This window comes from Nycticebus coucang, chromosome 18 (genome assembly GCF_027406575.1).
Source record: "Nycticebus coucang isolate mNycCou1 chromosome 18, mNycCou1.pri, whole genome shotgun sequence".
Classification (NCBI taxonomy): Eukaryota; Metazoa; Chordata; class Mammalia; order Primates; family Lorisidae; genus Nycticebus; species Nycticebus coucang.
Window position 1 is genome coordinate 57,116,739 of NC_069797.1, and position 13,035 is coordinate 57,129,773.

The 13,035-nt window shown below is 47.0% G+C and overlaps 1 protein-coding gene and 1 pseudogene across 1 annotated transcript; one reads left to right on the top strand and one right to left on the bottom strand.

Annotated features, from left to right (window-relative positions):
* Positions 1–1,203: 1,203 nt before the first annotated feature.
* On the bottom strand, positions 1,204–4,843 carry LOC128570510 (keratin, type I cuticular Ha1). Its single transcript, XM_053569735.1, has 7 exons — positions 4,483–4,843; positions 4,196–4,278; positions 3,699–3,855; positions 2,764–2,925; positions 2,545–2,670; positions 2,133–2,353; positions 1,204–1,465 (listed from the first exon to the last, which is right to left on the bottom strand). The coding sequence occupies exons 1-7, from the start codon at positions 4,828–4,830 to the stop codon at positions 1,312–1,314; spliced, it is 1,251 nt and encodes a 416-aa protein (XP_053425710.1). The 5' UTR covers positions 4,831–4,843; the 3' UTR covers positions 1,204–1,311.
* A 3,150-nt stretch (positions 4,844–7,993) lies between these two features.
* On the top strand, positions 7,994–9,064 carry LOC128571122 (complex I intermediate-associated protein 30, mitochondrial-like; annotated as a pseudogene).
* The last annotated feature ends 3,971 nt before the right edge of the window (positions 9,065–13,035 follow it).

Consider the following 13,035-nt stretch of genomic DNA (forward strand, 5'->3'; position numbering starts at 1 on the left):
AATGGTAGTTTTAAAATTAACTTCTGCCCACAGGCCTTTGGCAGCAATGTATTTTAGACATACATTCCATTTCCCCCAAACTCCCTTCCTGTGGGGAAAAAGGCAAGATTAGAAACTGCATATAAACAACCAGACAGAGAACCAAAAGCAGGAGCCCACCTAGGACCCCCTTCACTGTGCCAGAGGCTTTGCTTCCCTCTTATCTGTGACAAAAATCTATCCTTTTGCTTACCCATGGTTTATGAATTCATTCTTCTATTCCCAAAAACAGGGACGCAGCAAAGAAAATTCCTGTAGGGCCTAGGACTTACAGTGGTGCTATTTGGAGACTAGTTTTATCCCCTTGAACAAATTGTGAATAACTTGCAGCCAGGAACCACATCTTTCTTTATGTGTCCCCCACCCCACCTCCCAGGTTCTGCACAAAGTAGGTACTCAACAGGTATTGAATGTATTGAACTAAGAAAGGCTAATGTTTCAAAGGAAGAGTTGATGGGGTCTCTAAGACCCACATTCAAGAAGGGGCAAAAAGAAGATGGTAGCCCAGGCTGACAATGATCAACCCACACAAGGGAAAGGAGGAAGTTCTAGGCATGGCAGGGCAAGCCAGAAGGTCTCTTTGCTGGGACCATCTAGACCAACAATAACCCAGAATGTTAAGCACTGGACCCAGAACTCCTACTGAATGAAGATGGGTTTTCCAGAGCTTCCTTCCAGCCCCCAGCTCACTTGTGCCTCCTCCATTCACATTTGGACACAAGCAGCTCTGGGAGATGTTCAGATCAAGGGAAAAATTCCAGAAGGAATTTTGTCCTTGTGTCCAAGAGGAAACAGGGACAGCAGAATTGCAACCATCCCACCCTCCTTCCCACCAGCCTGTCTGCCTCACCCGTGGGTCCAAGGCGCCAGGCCAGCCATCTGCTCAGGCATGAAATGGCTCTTATACCCAAGAGTCAGACCATTTATGGCCATCTTTCAAGTGGCTTTTTATAGAGTATGAGAGTGATGAGCACATTGAAACAAATGAATATCAATGAGAACAGCATCTACTTTGCCAGGGAAATCACGTTTATTAGGAGGTTAAAAGGGAGGGCCGTTGGCTGGCACAGCAGAGAAATATCTGAACAGGCCAAGGAAGGAGCAGACTCTGGGAAGGCAAGGGCGAGGCTGGAGACTTCAGGTGTGTTTCTCCACTGCCTTAGAGGGGCCAGTCCAGCACACTGTGTATTCATTGTCATTGAATGAGCTCAGCCTGGTGCAAGCTCGGTAGCTCTGGACCCACATCCTCCCACATCTGGCTTCCCCTGGGTTCTAGCGCACAAAAGAGTTGCAGGGCCCACAGCGGGGACGTGGGGCACAGGGCGTGCAGGGGACAGAAGGAACACAGGGGGCACAGGGACTGGGGACACAGGGCCCCATGGGCTTGCCGCACGCATTGGTTGTAGCACAAGGGTTGCAGGGCAGCCTGGAGACAAAAGAATAATGTAAAAAAGTGAGTGGGGAGAGATCCAAAACCACATACAAGAGAGATCCAAAGAGTACAAAGCCCACCAGGACTTGGCCTCACCTAGAGAAGGTACAGGCTCTCCCCTACACAGCTAAATGCCACATTACTGATGGCCTCCCAGTCATAGGGTGCCAAGGTGCTAGAAAGAGACTCTGAGATCCTGAATTCTGCTCTCAAAACTGGCCATTTCTAGATGGTGATCTTGAGCAAGGTTCTCCAAGCCCAGTTCCTTCACCTCAAGTGTGAGGGAAATAGTCATCCAGATTACCTACTGACAATTATTAACATGAGACCAAATAAGGCACCCCTTATGTGTGTAGAGGTGCACCCCCTCCACAATGCAGGATTGTAAAAACTAAGGCATTGACTGCGTAGCATGAGATCATACATATCAGCCCAGTAGAATGCACTGTACAGACTTGGCTGTAGAGTTTATATATCAAACAATTCTTGCTAGCAAACCATTTTAGGTTTGAAGTGATGGCCATTTTGTTTCCTGAATTCTGTTTGAGCATGTCTGGAGTGAAGGCAAATTTCCTTGGAAGCTATACAACCTTAGCATAGTGCCCAACTGAGCAGAACACTCACATGTGCAGCGTCCTCAGACACCTAGCTAGGTACTCACTTGCAGTCCTCACTCTCCAGCAGGCCTCGGTACGTCTCGATCTCACACTCCAGCCGGGCACGCACGTCCAGCAGCACCTGGTACTCCTGGTTCTGCCGCTCCAAGTCACAGCGGATCTCCGCCAGCTGGGCCTCCACGTTGGTCACCATGCACTGCACCTGGGCCAGCTGGGAGCTGTAGCGGGCCTCGCTTTCTGTCAGCGTGTTTTCCAGGGAGTTTCTCTAGGGATGGATGGGGGACAGATTAAGAATGTCATATAGCTGTTCCTTAAAAGGTTTCTCCATGGGGTTCCAAAGAAGTCCCAAGATTCCAGAGCTAAGGAGACTGTGTGCCCCCAAGGCCATCCCCATGACCCCATAACCCCACCTCCCCAACCTCCCCCTGCTCTCCAGCAGGTCTGAGCCACACGCACCAGGTTGTGCTGGGCCTGCAGCTCAATCTCCAGGGCATTGACTGTGCGTCTCAGCTCAATGATCTCTGCCTGGCAGGACTGCAGCTGCTCTGAGCTGGACACCACCTGCTTGTTCAGCTCTTCGGTCTGAAATACCCAAGGGGAGGAGACAGGATCAGACACTGTCTCAGGGACCCTGAGGGCTCTGGGGGCTGAGTGGCCACATGCTTAGATGCCCACCTGCCTGGTGAACCATTCCTCCACTTCCCTGCGGTTGGTGTCCACCAGGGCCTCATATTGACACCTGGTCTCATTCAGAACCCGGTTCAGGTCCACAGTGGGGGCAGCATCCACCTCCACATTGAGGCGGTCTCCAATCTGGCAACGCAGGGTGTTGACTTCCTATGAATGTAGAAAACACAAGAGAAACTCTCTTCAACAAAGAATGGACTCTAAGAAATGACACTTCTTGTCCATGCCCTATTGATCCATTTTCTCAGATGAGTACCTATGAGTGGAATAATCTTCAATTGCTCAAAGCAAAATGGCCTGTACTCCATGTGACATGGCCCCATCCTCACCATGGCTGCCCCATGGCACTTGGCTTCAAAAAGAATTCCCAAAGTTTTGCCTGGATGCCACTGAAGGATGATCTAATTGACATACAATTTTCCCAGTATAGAGATTGGCTATGAGAAACTCAGAATGCAAAATATCAGCTATACAATTTCAGATTGTATATCAAACACTTCTTGTATATCAAGTGTTTGATAAGAGGTAAGAGCATGCTGTGGCCCCTCCCAAGACAGAGAAGGAGCCCCAAACATTCTTCAGCAAGACTTTGAAAGAGTAGAGACCCACACTCATCAGGCTTGCTTAAAGGACTTTGCATAGCATGTCAGCACTCAGGACTCATTCTGCTATGACCAATGACAAGAAGATGGAGGTGCTCTGGGGAACTCAAAGAATGCACCAGTTTTGAGTGAAGATATATCTATCTGGGAACATAGATGTTTTCTCTCTTTCAATGTTTCTTTCATCATGATGTTTTTGTGGTTTTAAATAAAATGTATAAAAACATCCTCAGTCTGTATCCATACCCTGGATTCTGCTGTTGCAAATCCCTAATCCCACCCTCCACTCAAGGCTTCATCATTTCTCACTTCTGGTCTCACCTGCTCATGGTTGCTCTTGAGGCAGAGCAGCTCCTCCTTCAGGGACTCCACCTGGGCCTCCAGGTCAGACTTGCACAAGGTCAGCTCATCCAGGATTCTGCGCAGACCATTGATGTCCGACTCCACCAGCTGCCGCAGGGACAGCTCTGTCTCGTACCTGCACAAGGACAGAGTCAGAGAGTAACTGGCAGACCTTCAAGACTCACAGGAATTTTTGATAACCTCATCTGCTTGTTTTCTCCCACTATCTACAATGAGTAGATTCTGGAGATAGAGAGTTCTGGACCCTCCATCAAGACCCAATATTCATCTCAGACGGATTGATTTAAGTCCTCATCTATTTTTGTGATGCCTTTGCTAGTTCTCCCCAGTCCTCTGCAGAATTCATCACAGCTGATAGGTTGAGCTGTTCTTCAGTAAAGCTAAGGAAATCCCTTTTCTTTAACTAGAAGTTAGACAAAGGTAACAGGCACTCGTGTGAATTCCAATCCACTCACTTGGTCCTGAAGTCATCCGCAGCTAGTTTGGCATTGTCAATCTGCACCACCAGCCTGGCATTCTCAGACTTGGTGCACAGGATCTGGGGAGAGAGAACTTTCTTAGTGAGGATTGAAAATAAATGTGAAGCCATCAACTTCTTTTAAATGGCTTAAAAAGCCATTTTGAAGGTTAAAATGGGAAGCAAGAATTATGACAGCATAGAAGCAAAAAATATACTTTGCTATTGCAGATTGAGAGTCACAGCGAACTCTCTTTGCTTCAAGATGACAGCAAGGCCCCTCACCTTCTGCTGGAGCTCCTCAATGGTGCGAAAGTAGGACTGGTAGTTGGCGCACACCAAGGGATCCTGCTCCTGGCAGCGCTCCTGGATGCGGCTCTCCAGCTCCGCGTTCTCCCGCTCCAGCTGCCGCACCTTCTCCAGATAGCTGGCCAGGCGGTCATTCAGGAACTGCATGGTCTCCTTCTCTCTGCCATTGAAGGAGCCCTCGCAGAACCAGTTGCAGCTGCCCACATTGGCAGGGATATTGCAGGCCCCAGGCAGGGTGCAGCCATGGCAGCTGGGGGGCACACAGGGCCGGGAGGAGCAGCTGGTGCGGCAGCTGAGGCTGGGCAGGACACAGGAGTAAGACATGGTGCAGGGAGGGAGTGAGTGCTGGGCTGAAGACAGAGTCAGGTTCTCCAAGCCGTAGAGCTGTGTGTGTCCATCCTCTGGTTAGCATTTATATCCCCCTGCAGAGGGTGTGGACACAGTATGTAATGTCTTTTTTCTTTTTATTTCTTCTCTAGTTTTCAAAGGCCCTTTTCTTCAATCTGTTATTTGCTTTCCTCAGAAGAGTCCCTTGTCCCATAAAATTCTTTACTTGGGCTTCTTGCTAAGTCAGGACTCCTCTCTAGGCAGCACACCCATGAAATCAGAGTTCTGCGGTAGACCTTCAAAGGGCTCACACCATCCAGCCCAGGGATCTGCCTCACTAACTAGGTGTTAGTCTATCCAATGACATTCTTTTGTGTCACATGATCCTGCAGGGCCATAGTCATACTCCTGTCCTGGCCCATCTGGCACTTGTTAGGGAGAAACATAGATTGGTTTGAAAAGAAGTTGCATTAAGTGGCATCAGTGAACATGGTTTCTCTCTGCATTAAGAGAAAAATCTTTAAATGTTGTAGCATTCCAAGCCTTGGAACACTTGAGGTGGACAATTAGGGTTAATATGGGCCATAGCTGAAAAGATCAGACAGCTATTTGTGTTTTAAGGGGCTGTATAATGCCCCTGTATCAGTTAAGAGAGTTGTAGAGGAAAGGATTGTAAAGGTGGACGCACTGGTAATTCGTTGGAGAACAAGAAAATTTCTGGAGGAAGAGATCATTTTGAAGAAGGCTGAAAAATGCAAACTGAAAATGATGAGCGAGCCATGTAAATGCATTTAAATGATCTAGGGAAAGTCGCCTGGAGGCAGATGTGAGAGAAAGGAACGGGAGGTATTTGTCAAACTTTTCCACCAGTGTCTACAGCAGCAGAATAGGGTGGGCATGTACATTAGGGAAATCGGGAGACAGCCCACAAAAGGGACTTCTGCAGGCAAGAAATCACCTGAAGTTGATCTTAAAACTTCATGACCTTATATTCCATAATATATCTATGTTACCTTTAACATTAACAATCACCTTTAAATTCCTAGTTTAACTTTCTAACATTTTGCCCAATTCTCTAAGTGAAATGCATACAGCAGGAAGATAAGCCATATTGTGTCCTGGGCCTCCCATCCCTCCTGGCTTATAGGCTGCCCGCTCTAAGAACCAAAGCTATAAAGGCACCCAAGGAGGCCTCTGGAGTTGCATGATTGAATCCAAGGACTGGGGCATCCAGAAAGAAAATGCTGAGCACAGCATAAGCAGGGGGGGGTTGCAAGGAAGGCTGGAGTCCTTTGGGGTTGATCCAGGAGGTGAAGAAGCACCAGAAGATCTGCGGAAGAGGAGGCCAAAGTTCTGATCCACAAAAGTTGCATAATTATAGACACCGCCAGCACCCTAACCTCCACCATGGCTTTGGCTGCCAGCCAGAGCTGCAGTTTTATTGACATCTTTTTGGAGCCCTTCCCTTCACTGAGCTTTCATGGTCACATTCCTCTGGCATTCTGCCTGAGCGTTGGATAAAAGGTCCCTCATCCTCACTCTCCAGGACCATCATCGCTGCTTATTATAATGCCATTCTGATGAAAAGCACTACAAAGAAGCCCTAGACTTATAATAAAATCAAAATTTCTTTGTTTTCCTCCAAGACAATTAAATGGGGAGAAATAAGTGGGTCAGACAGCAGGTACCACTGAGACTGCCCAGAGGAAGGACGCCAGGTAGGCAGTGGCAGTCACCGTCAGCTTCTGTCTCATTTCATCTGGGCTGTAGATGAATGGAAGGGCTCGTGCATCTGACTGATAAATGCACAGGCCTCCTGCTTCCTCTTATCAGCCTGCTCTGAAGCACTGGCTTTCCTGCAAGGAGCTATTTCTACTCAGCCCTTTCTTCTTCCCCACCCAGGGAAGTTTTACCCTGAGCACAAACTAAATGCCAACAGCATTCTCCAAGCTCTTTGGTCTTATCTACTGATTGGCTGATGTAGCCTCGTGAAGGCTTAAGTCAGAGGAGAATGTTTAGGTTCAAAGTATGAGAAGACCCAAGGATTAGACTGACAAAAAATCAAAAAAGGAATTCTCATACATTGCAGAGAGATCAGAGGAATGGGAAGAGATGAAGACAAGGAGAGGTAAGAACAAGAAGAAGAGGCAAGGAGGAAAGCTGGAGGACACTCTCGGAACCGTGCAGGGCCACACAAATCAGACAAAGCTAGCCCATCTTCAAACGGGCTAACCTGGACAGTGCAAAGCTGAGAAGTACCCAAGACAAACTAAACTGATGGACAGAAATGTCGCCCACCCTGCTGAGTATCCTGCAAGATTTGAACGGAGGTGACTCAGAAAAGATCTACAGGTGCAGGTTCACAGCTCCTGAGGCCTCTGAAAGAAGTGACATTGCTCTAAGCTGTGCAGACAGGAGCATCACTCCAATGATCCTGAGATTTGTTGGTGACTAAGGACTATGCTGCTGTCTACACCCAGGCAGTGGAGAGTCAGAAAGGAGCAATGCTACCCATTCCTGAATGAGTAGAGTATGGGTGAGAAAAAGGAAAAGGGGAGCAAGGATGGTCAGACCTACACTGGCTGCAGGTGACGGCCAATCAGCAGCCACATGGAAGATGCAGGAGAGAACAGGTGACCCGTGTCATCTTCCAGTTACTCCTAGAGATTCCTTCTCCCCTGCTGGCTGCCCTCCAGAAGGTACAAGAATTCAGGATGGAGGCTGCAGACAGACTGGCTGGTGAGTAAACACAATGCTTCTATCTCTCATAAATTTAGCCTCTTTCTTGCAATGTTTTCAAAATCTTAATAGGGTGGAATGAACTGGAGTGAATTTGATTCTTGAGTTAGTGGAGTAAATGGGACCCCAGGATTGTAAGTTCCCTATGACCTGAGGTAGGTTGGGGGTAGACTTCATGTATTCTCTTGATTTCCTAATAATTGGAATATTTGCAAAGTATATTCATTCAAACAGCACTTGAGCAGTCATTAGATTTTCACATCCACACCCTTTATTTAGTTCAACTTAGTTCAAAATTCATTGATTAGGACCCAAGCAGAAGTCACAGACTGCGGAAAGGTAGAATTGGGCTATTGGCTGAAGATTTTTTTCCCTGGTGATTCAGGGAGAAATTTACATTTTGACTTTTTTTTTTTAAACCATGGCTTTTGTTCACAAATTGCTGACTAGCACTTATATTCTCAGAAAATGCCCAAAGCCAAGTATTGGCTTGCATCCTTTTTGGGGTATTCACTTTGCAGACTATTGTTCCAATATTCCTCAGAAACCAGTGGTGGCTCCTGGCAAAGCCTCCTCACAGAGGAAGACTCAAGGCGGGTTGCAGGAACATCACCAGCAGGAAGTTGCCTTGGATACAACTTCTCCTGATGAGAAGCCAGAAGTTAGTTTTGATAAAGCAATTAGAGATGAAATAAAGGACCATTTTAGGCGTTTGAAGGATGAACTTGTGAATCATTGGATAGGGCCAGAAGGCCGCCTTCTGCATGAGGTCTTGTTGGAACAAGCCAAGGTCGTCTGGCAGTTCTGTGGGAAAGTAGATTTAAATAAGTGGATAGTGACTTCTGATAAGACAATTGGAGGCAGAAGTATTCTTAAAAATGGGCAAGAATACAATCAGTGTAACCTGGCTTATTGTACCCTCAATGAATCCCCAACAATAAAAAAAAAAAGAAAGAAAGAAAGAAAAAATGGGCAAGAATAACCAAAGTGCACTGCTCTATGGAACTCTGAGTTCTGAGGGACCTTATGATGGAGATAATAGCTAAAGTGGATACTGTGCAATGATATCCAGGATACCAAGGGGTTCTTTTGAGAGGAGGAAGTCTTATGATTGGTCCCAGTTTAACACTCTGTATCTCCGGGTCCGTGGGGATGGTCAACCATGGATGGTGAATATCAAGGAGGACTCAGATTTTATCCAGAGGAAGAATCAAATGTACAGTTACTTCATGTTCACCCGTGGGGGGCCCTACTGGCAGAAGGTCAATATTCCTTTTTCCAAATTTTTCTTCTCAAATCAAGGAAGAATCCGGGATTTCAGTCTCAGCTTCTGCTCGACAAGATCTCTTTTATAGGATTTACTTTGGCTGATAAAGTTAATGATCCATTCTTCCTGGAAATTGATTTTATTGGTGTGTTTGCTGATCCAGCCCACACAGAAAAGTTTGCCTATGAAAATTCTCCAGAGACTAGCCCAAGACTTTTCAATTAAATAACATGTAGTAGCTTTATATTACTAAACTAACAGTAATAGCATCTTCAGAGATACAGACAAAATAAAATATTTCTTTAATGGCAAAAAAAAAAATTCATTGATTAGGTGGTTTCTCCATGGTAGGCGTAGGAATAAACTGAGCCAGAAGAATCATACCTCTGGTAAAGGATCGTCTTTTTATGAAGATTCAGGCAGGACATGATGGGTTCCCAAAATATAACAGAAATAGCCAGAAGGTAAAGAGATGAGATAATGTGTATTTAGGTGTGAGATGGACATTTGGAAATATTTGTATGTAATACGATGTAATTAGAAAAAGACACACAACACATTGAGGCAGCAATTGAATATCTGCTATGTGCTTGGCGCAGTACCAGGGCAGAGGACATGGTGCAGAGGGCAATGTGGCATGTCCCTGCCTTCCAGCAGCTGCCAGAGCTGCTGAGCAGACAGGGCCACAGCTAGCATAATGTAATAAAAATGGGACCTGTATCCCACAAAAGTTCCTTCTCCTCTGCCCCTTTCCACCTTCTTCTCACACCCAAAATCCTGCCCCAAACTGCAGTCTGGCCATTTCAATCCAGTCCATGATTCCCAGCCACAAGGTAAAGGGCTGAAGCCATTTCAGATCATTAACCTCTGTCCCGCAGGAGATTTATTTGTGTCCCACTCTCTAGGTGACTCATAGGCAGGATTCAAAGAACTGATCTCATTTAGAATCCTGTCCCTTTAAGAATCTTTTCTTCAACCGGGCCTAGAAATTAGTTTTTTGTTTTTTGTTTTTTTTAAGAGATAGAGTCTCACTTTGCTGCCCTCGGAAGAGTTCTGTGGCATCACAGCTCACAGCAAGCTCCAGCTCTAGGGCTTAGGCAATTCTCTTGCCTCACCTGCCCAAGTATTTGGGACCACAGGTGCCCACCACAACACCTAGCTATTTTTTGTTGCAGTTTGGCCGAGGCCGCATTCGAACCTGCCACCTTGGGTATATGGGGCCGACGCCCTACCCACTGAGCCACAGGCACCACTCGAGATTAGGTATTTTGATATTTTGTCCTTGTTGGTTTGGAGACCACAAGATAGGCAGTGGCGATGGCCCATTGCTTCAGCTCTGTGATGTCAACATGGGATCCATGGGTGTTGAGATGAGTTTCAGAGCAAGTGAAAGAGGCTTTTGGCACCTGCGATGTGAGCAGCCCTTCCAGGGATGTGGGGCAGAGAAATGGTAACTCAAGCAAATGCAAAAGAGGATGTGGAAAAGGGAAAGAGACTAGGGGAGGGAAACGAGGCACCAAGTGCACCTGCCAGTGGGCAGACACAGCTACGCCACCCTCACAAGCAGAGAGACCTGCTGGGGCCGGGGGGCTTCAGAGGCTAATGTGAATGAGGCAGGTTGCATAGGAGGTCCAACAGCCAGGGGGAGTGAGGGGAAAGGGAGGCAATGGAGGCTTAGGTACAACTACCAGCATCAAGAAGGACCCTCCTCTGAGGGAGGCCAGGAAACAGCAAAAGGCCAGAAGCTCAGCCTAAAATGTTGAGATTGGCAGGGGAGGACTCTGCAGGATGGGAGACAGCACTGGAAATGTCATCCTTAGGGACAGCCCAGACCCAAGCGTGCCTTTCCCTGTACAATCCATGCAGCACTTGAGAGTGGACTGAATGTGACATTTTATCCACATGTACCTCTTGCAAGGCACCTGGCGGTTGGATATGGGGAAAGTGCCACAGCCAAGAAGCAGGATGACAGGGCTTGAGAGGCTGGAGCTGCCCCTCTCTGCTGAGAGGCTGTGGAGGGGTCACTGCACTCCCCACACCTGAGTCCCTCCCACGGCGCATGGGACTGTCGATGCCCCTTCTGCCCATCTCAAGCTTGGGGGGATTCAACCTGGACAACACATACGAAGGTGCTCTTGTCAGTGGTGAGACGGGGAACATCTGTAAGAGAATCTGGACTATTTCCCTTCTCCTCCTCCTCAATAGGCACAGTAGTTTGAGCAATGGCAGGGGGCGGATTGAGCTTCTCTGACGATTCCCAGTCATTGAAACTGTCAGAGTGCCCGAGCTTCAAGTTACCGTGTGGCACTACAGAACTTTCATTTCTTGCATCCCATTTTGTGGCCTAAATACTCAGAAACCATTCCTCTAATATAAACATTCTCATTTCCTTCAAGGAAAGTAATTAAAACAATTGAGTCATTGTGATTCTGTCATCCTGCTGATGGCAAAATCTGAGGCTTGGCCTCTGTGAAGCATGGTGGTTAAGAGCAGAGTTGCTGAGAGCAGACTGCCAGGATCTGAATCCTGACTTCACCACCCAGCAGCTAAGTGACCTTGAGTGGGTTACTTAACCTCTCTGAGAATTGGTTCCTCATCTGCAAAATGCAAAAATAGCATTGACTTTCCAGGATTGCTGTAAGGATTAAGTGTATAGAAACGTATCTATAATTCAGATCAGTGCCTGGTTAATAGTAAGAGCTCAATAGATGTACACTTTGACAACAGTGATGGTGACGAAAAAGATACATGGTGGTGGTGATGATAATTATGGTGATGACAACAATTCTGGTGGTGGGCATAGTGGTAATGATGGCCTGTTTGGTTTCCAGGAAAGTTCTTCACACTCTCAAACATGCTTGCATGCACATGTGCGTGTGTGCGTGCACACACACATAGACATACACTCAGCACATAACAATCCCCTCTGCCCAGCATTTTTTCCCAGGAGCCCAAACCACTTCACACGCACACACCAATGTCTCATCAAAGTATAAATGACAGTCAGGCACTGGATGTGAACACAAGAAACATAGGTCAACCACCCTGGGGGCCCTCTGACTCATTTCATGTCCCCAGAAGAATCTCTCAACCACTGAATGACTCACCTTCTCTTCTCTCTTCCTGAAATGGGAAGAACAATGCTTGCCCACGCTGTCATGGTGCAAGAATAAGTGGGTTTATTTTGTTAGACAGCTTTGAACTTGTTGGATGAAAGAAGCTATTTAAGTACAAAGGGAGGAGGTAAGGGTGACTGGGCCAGGTGCTAAATTAAGATCACTCTTTTTTATTGAGACCTACTCTTGGGTAGGTGCCTAAGGGGTGTGTCACCTGTGCCCAACACCTCCACCACTCAGGAAAAAGAAAAGAAAACACCAGAGAAGAAGGGAGGGTGTGGCAGCCCCTGTCAGCCTTGAGCTTCTTGAGCTTCTTGTGATGGTCCTGATGCCACCCAAGCATATTAGTCCTGTCCACATGGACAGTGGCTAACAGGCATGATTCTGGGCTCAAGAGTAGGGACAAAGCAGATCCCCTCAAGCCCTCTCCACCCTTGGGGCTTGGGACTGGGATCACCATAGCCCCATACCAAGATGGGCTGGATTAAACCACCATCAGCTGTATTTGTAAATTTCTCACTGAGGTACTGCAATTCAGAGAGTTCACAGAACAGGAGTTGGGGGGGATACAAAAAGCAGCTCCTAGCACAGTTTTAGTGGCTTCACTTTAACATTTGTGGTTTCACTGACAAATAAGACTTAGAACGCAGGGGACCACAGAGTATGGGGACTAGAAGACCCTCTACAGCTGTCACAACTGTCCCACCAACCCCATTAGATGTCTGGGTGAGCCTCTCAACATCCCCACCAGGTGGTTGTGAAGCCTCTGCTTGTATGCCTCCAATGATGGGGAGCTCACTGCTTCTCCTCTCTGGTTATCTGGGATACTGAATTCTGGAGAGGTGCTGGTCCTCAGCTGTTATACCCAAACCTCTATTTAATTTAATTTCAAGATTCTGGGTCAAGTGTCCATGGCCTGCAAATTCCAAGCTCACTAGTGGAGCTTGTCTGAGACTTGGGTGGGGGGTCAGCTTATTTGAACCTTTCTGGACTAATAGTCTGACAGATACAGCAATCGCCATCATTTAACCTTTTTAAGTTTGCAGTGCCAGGAAAAGGCACTGTCTCAAAGGTATGAGC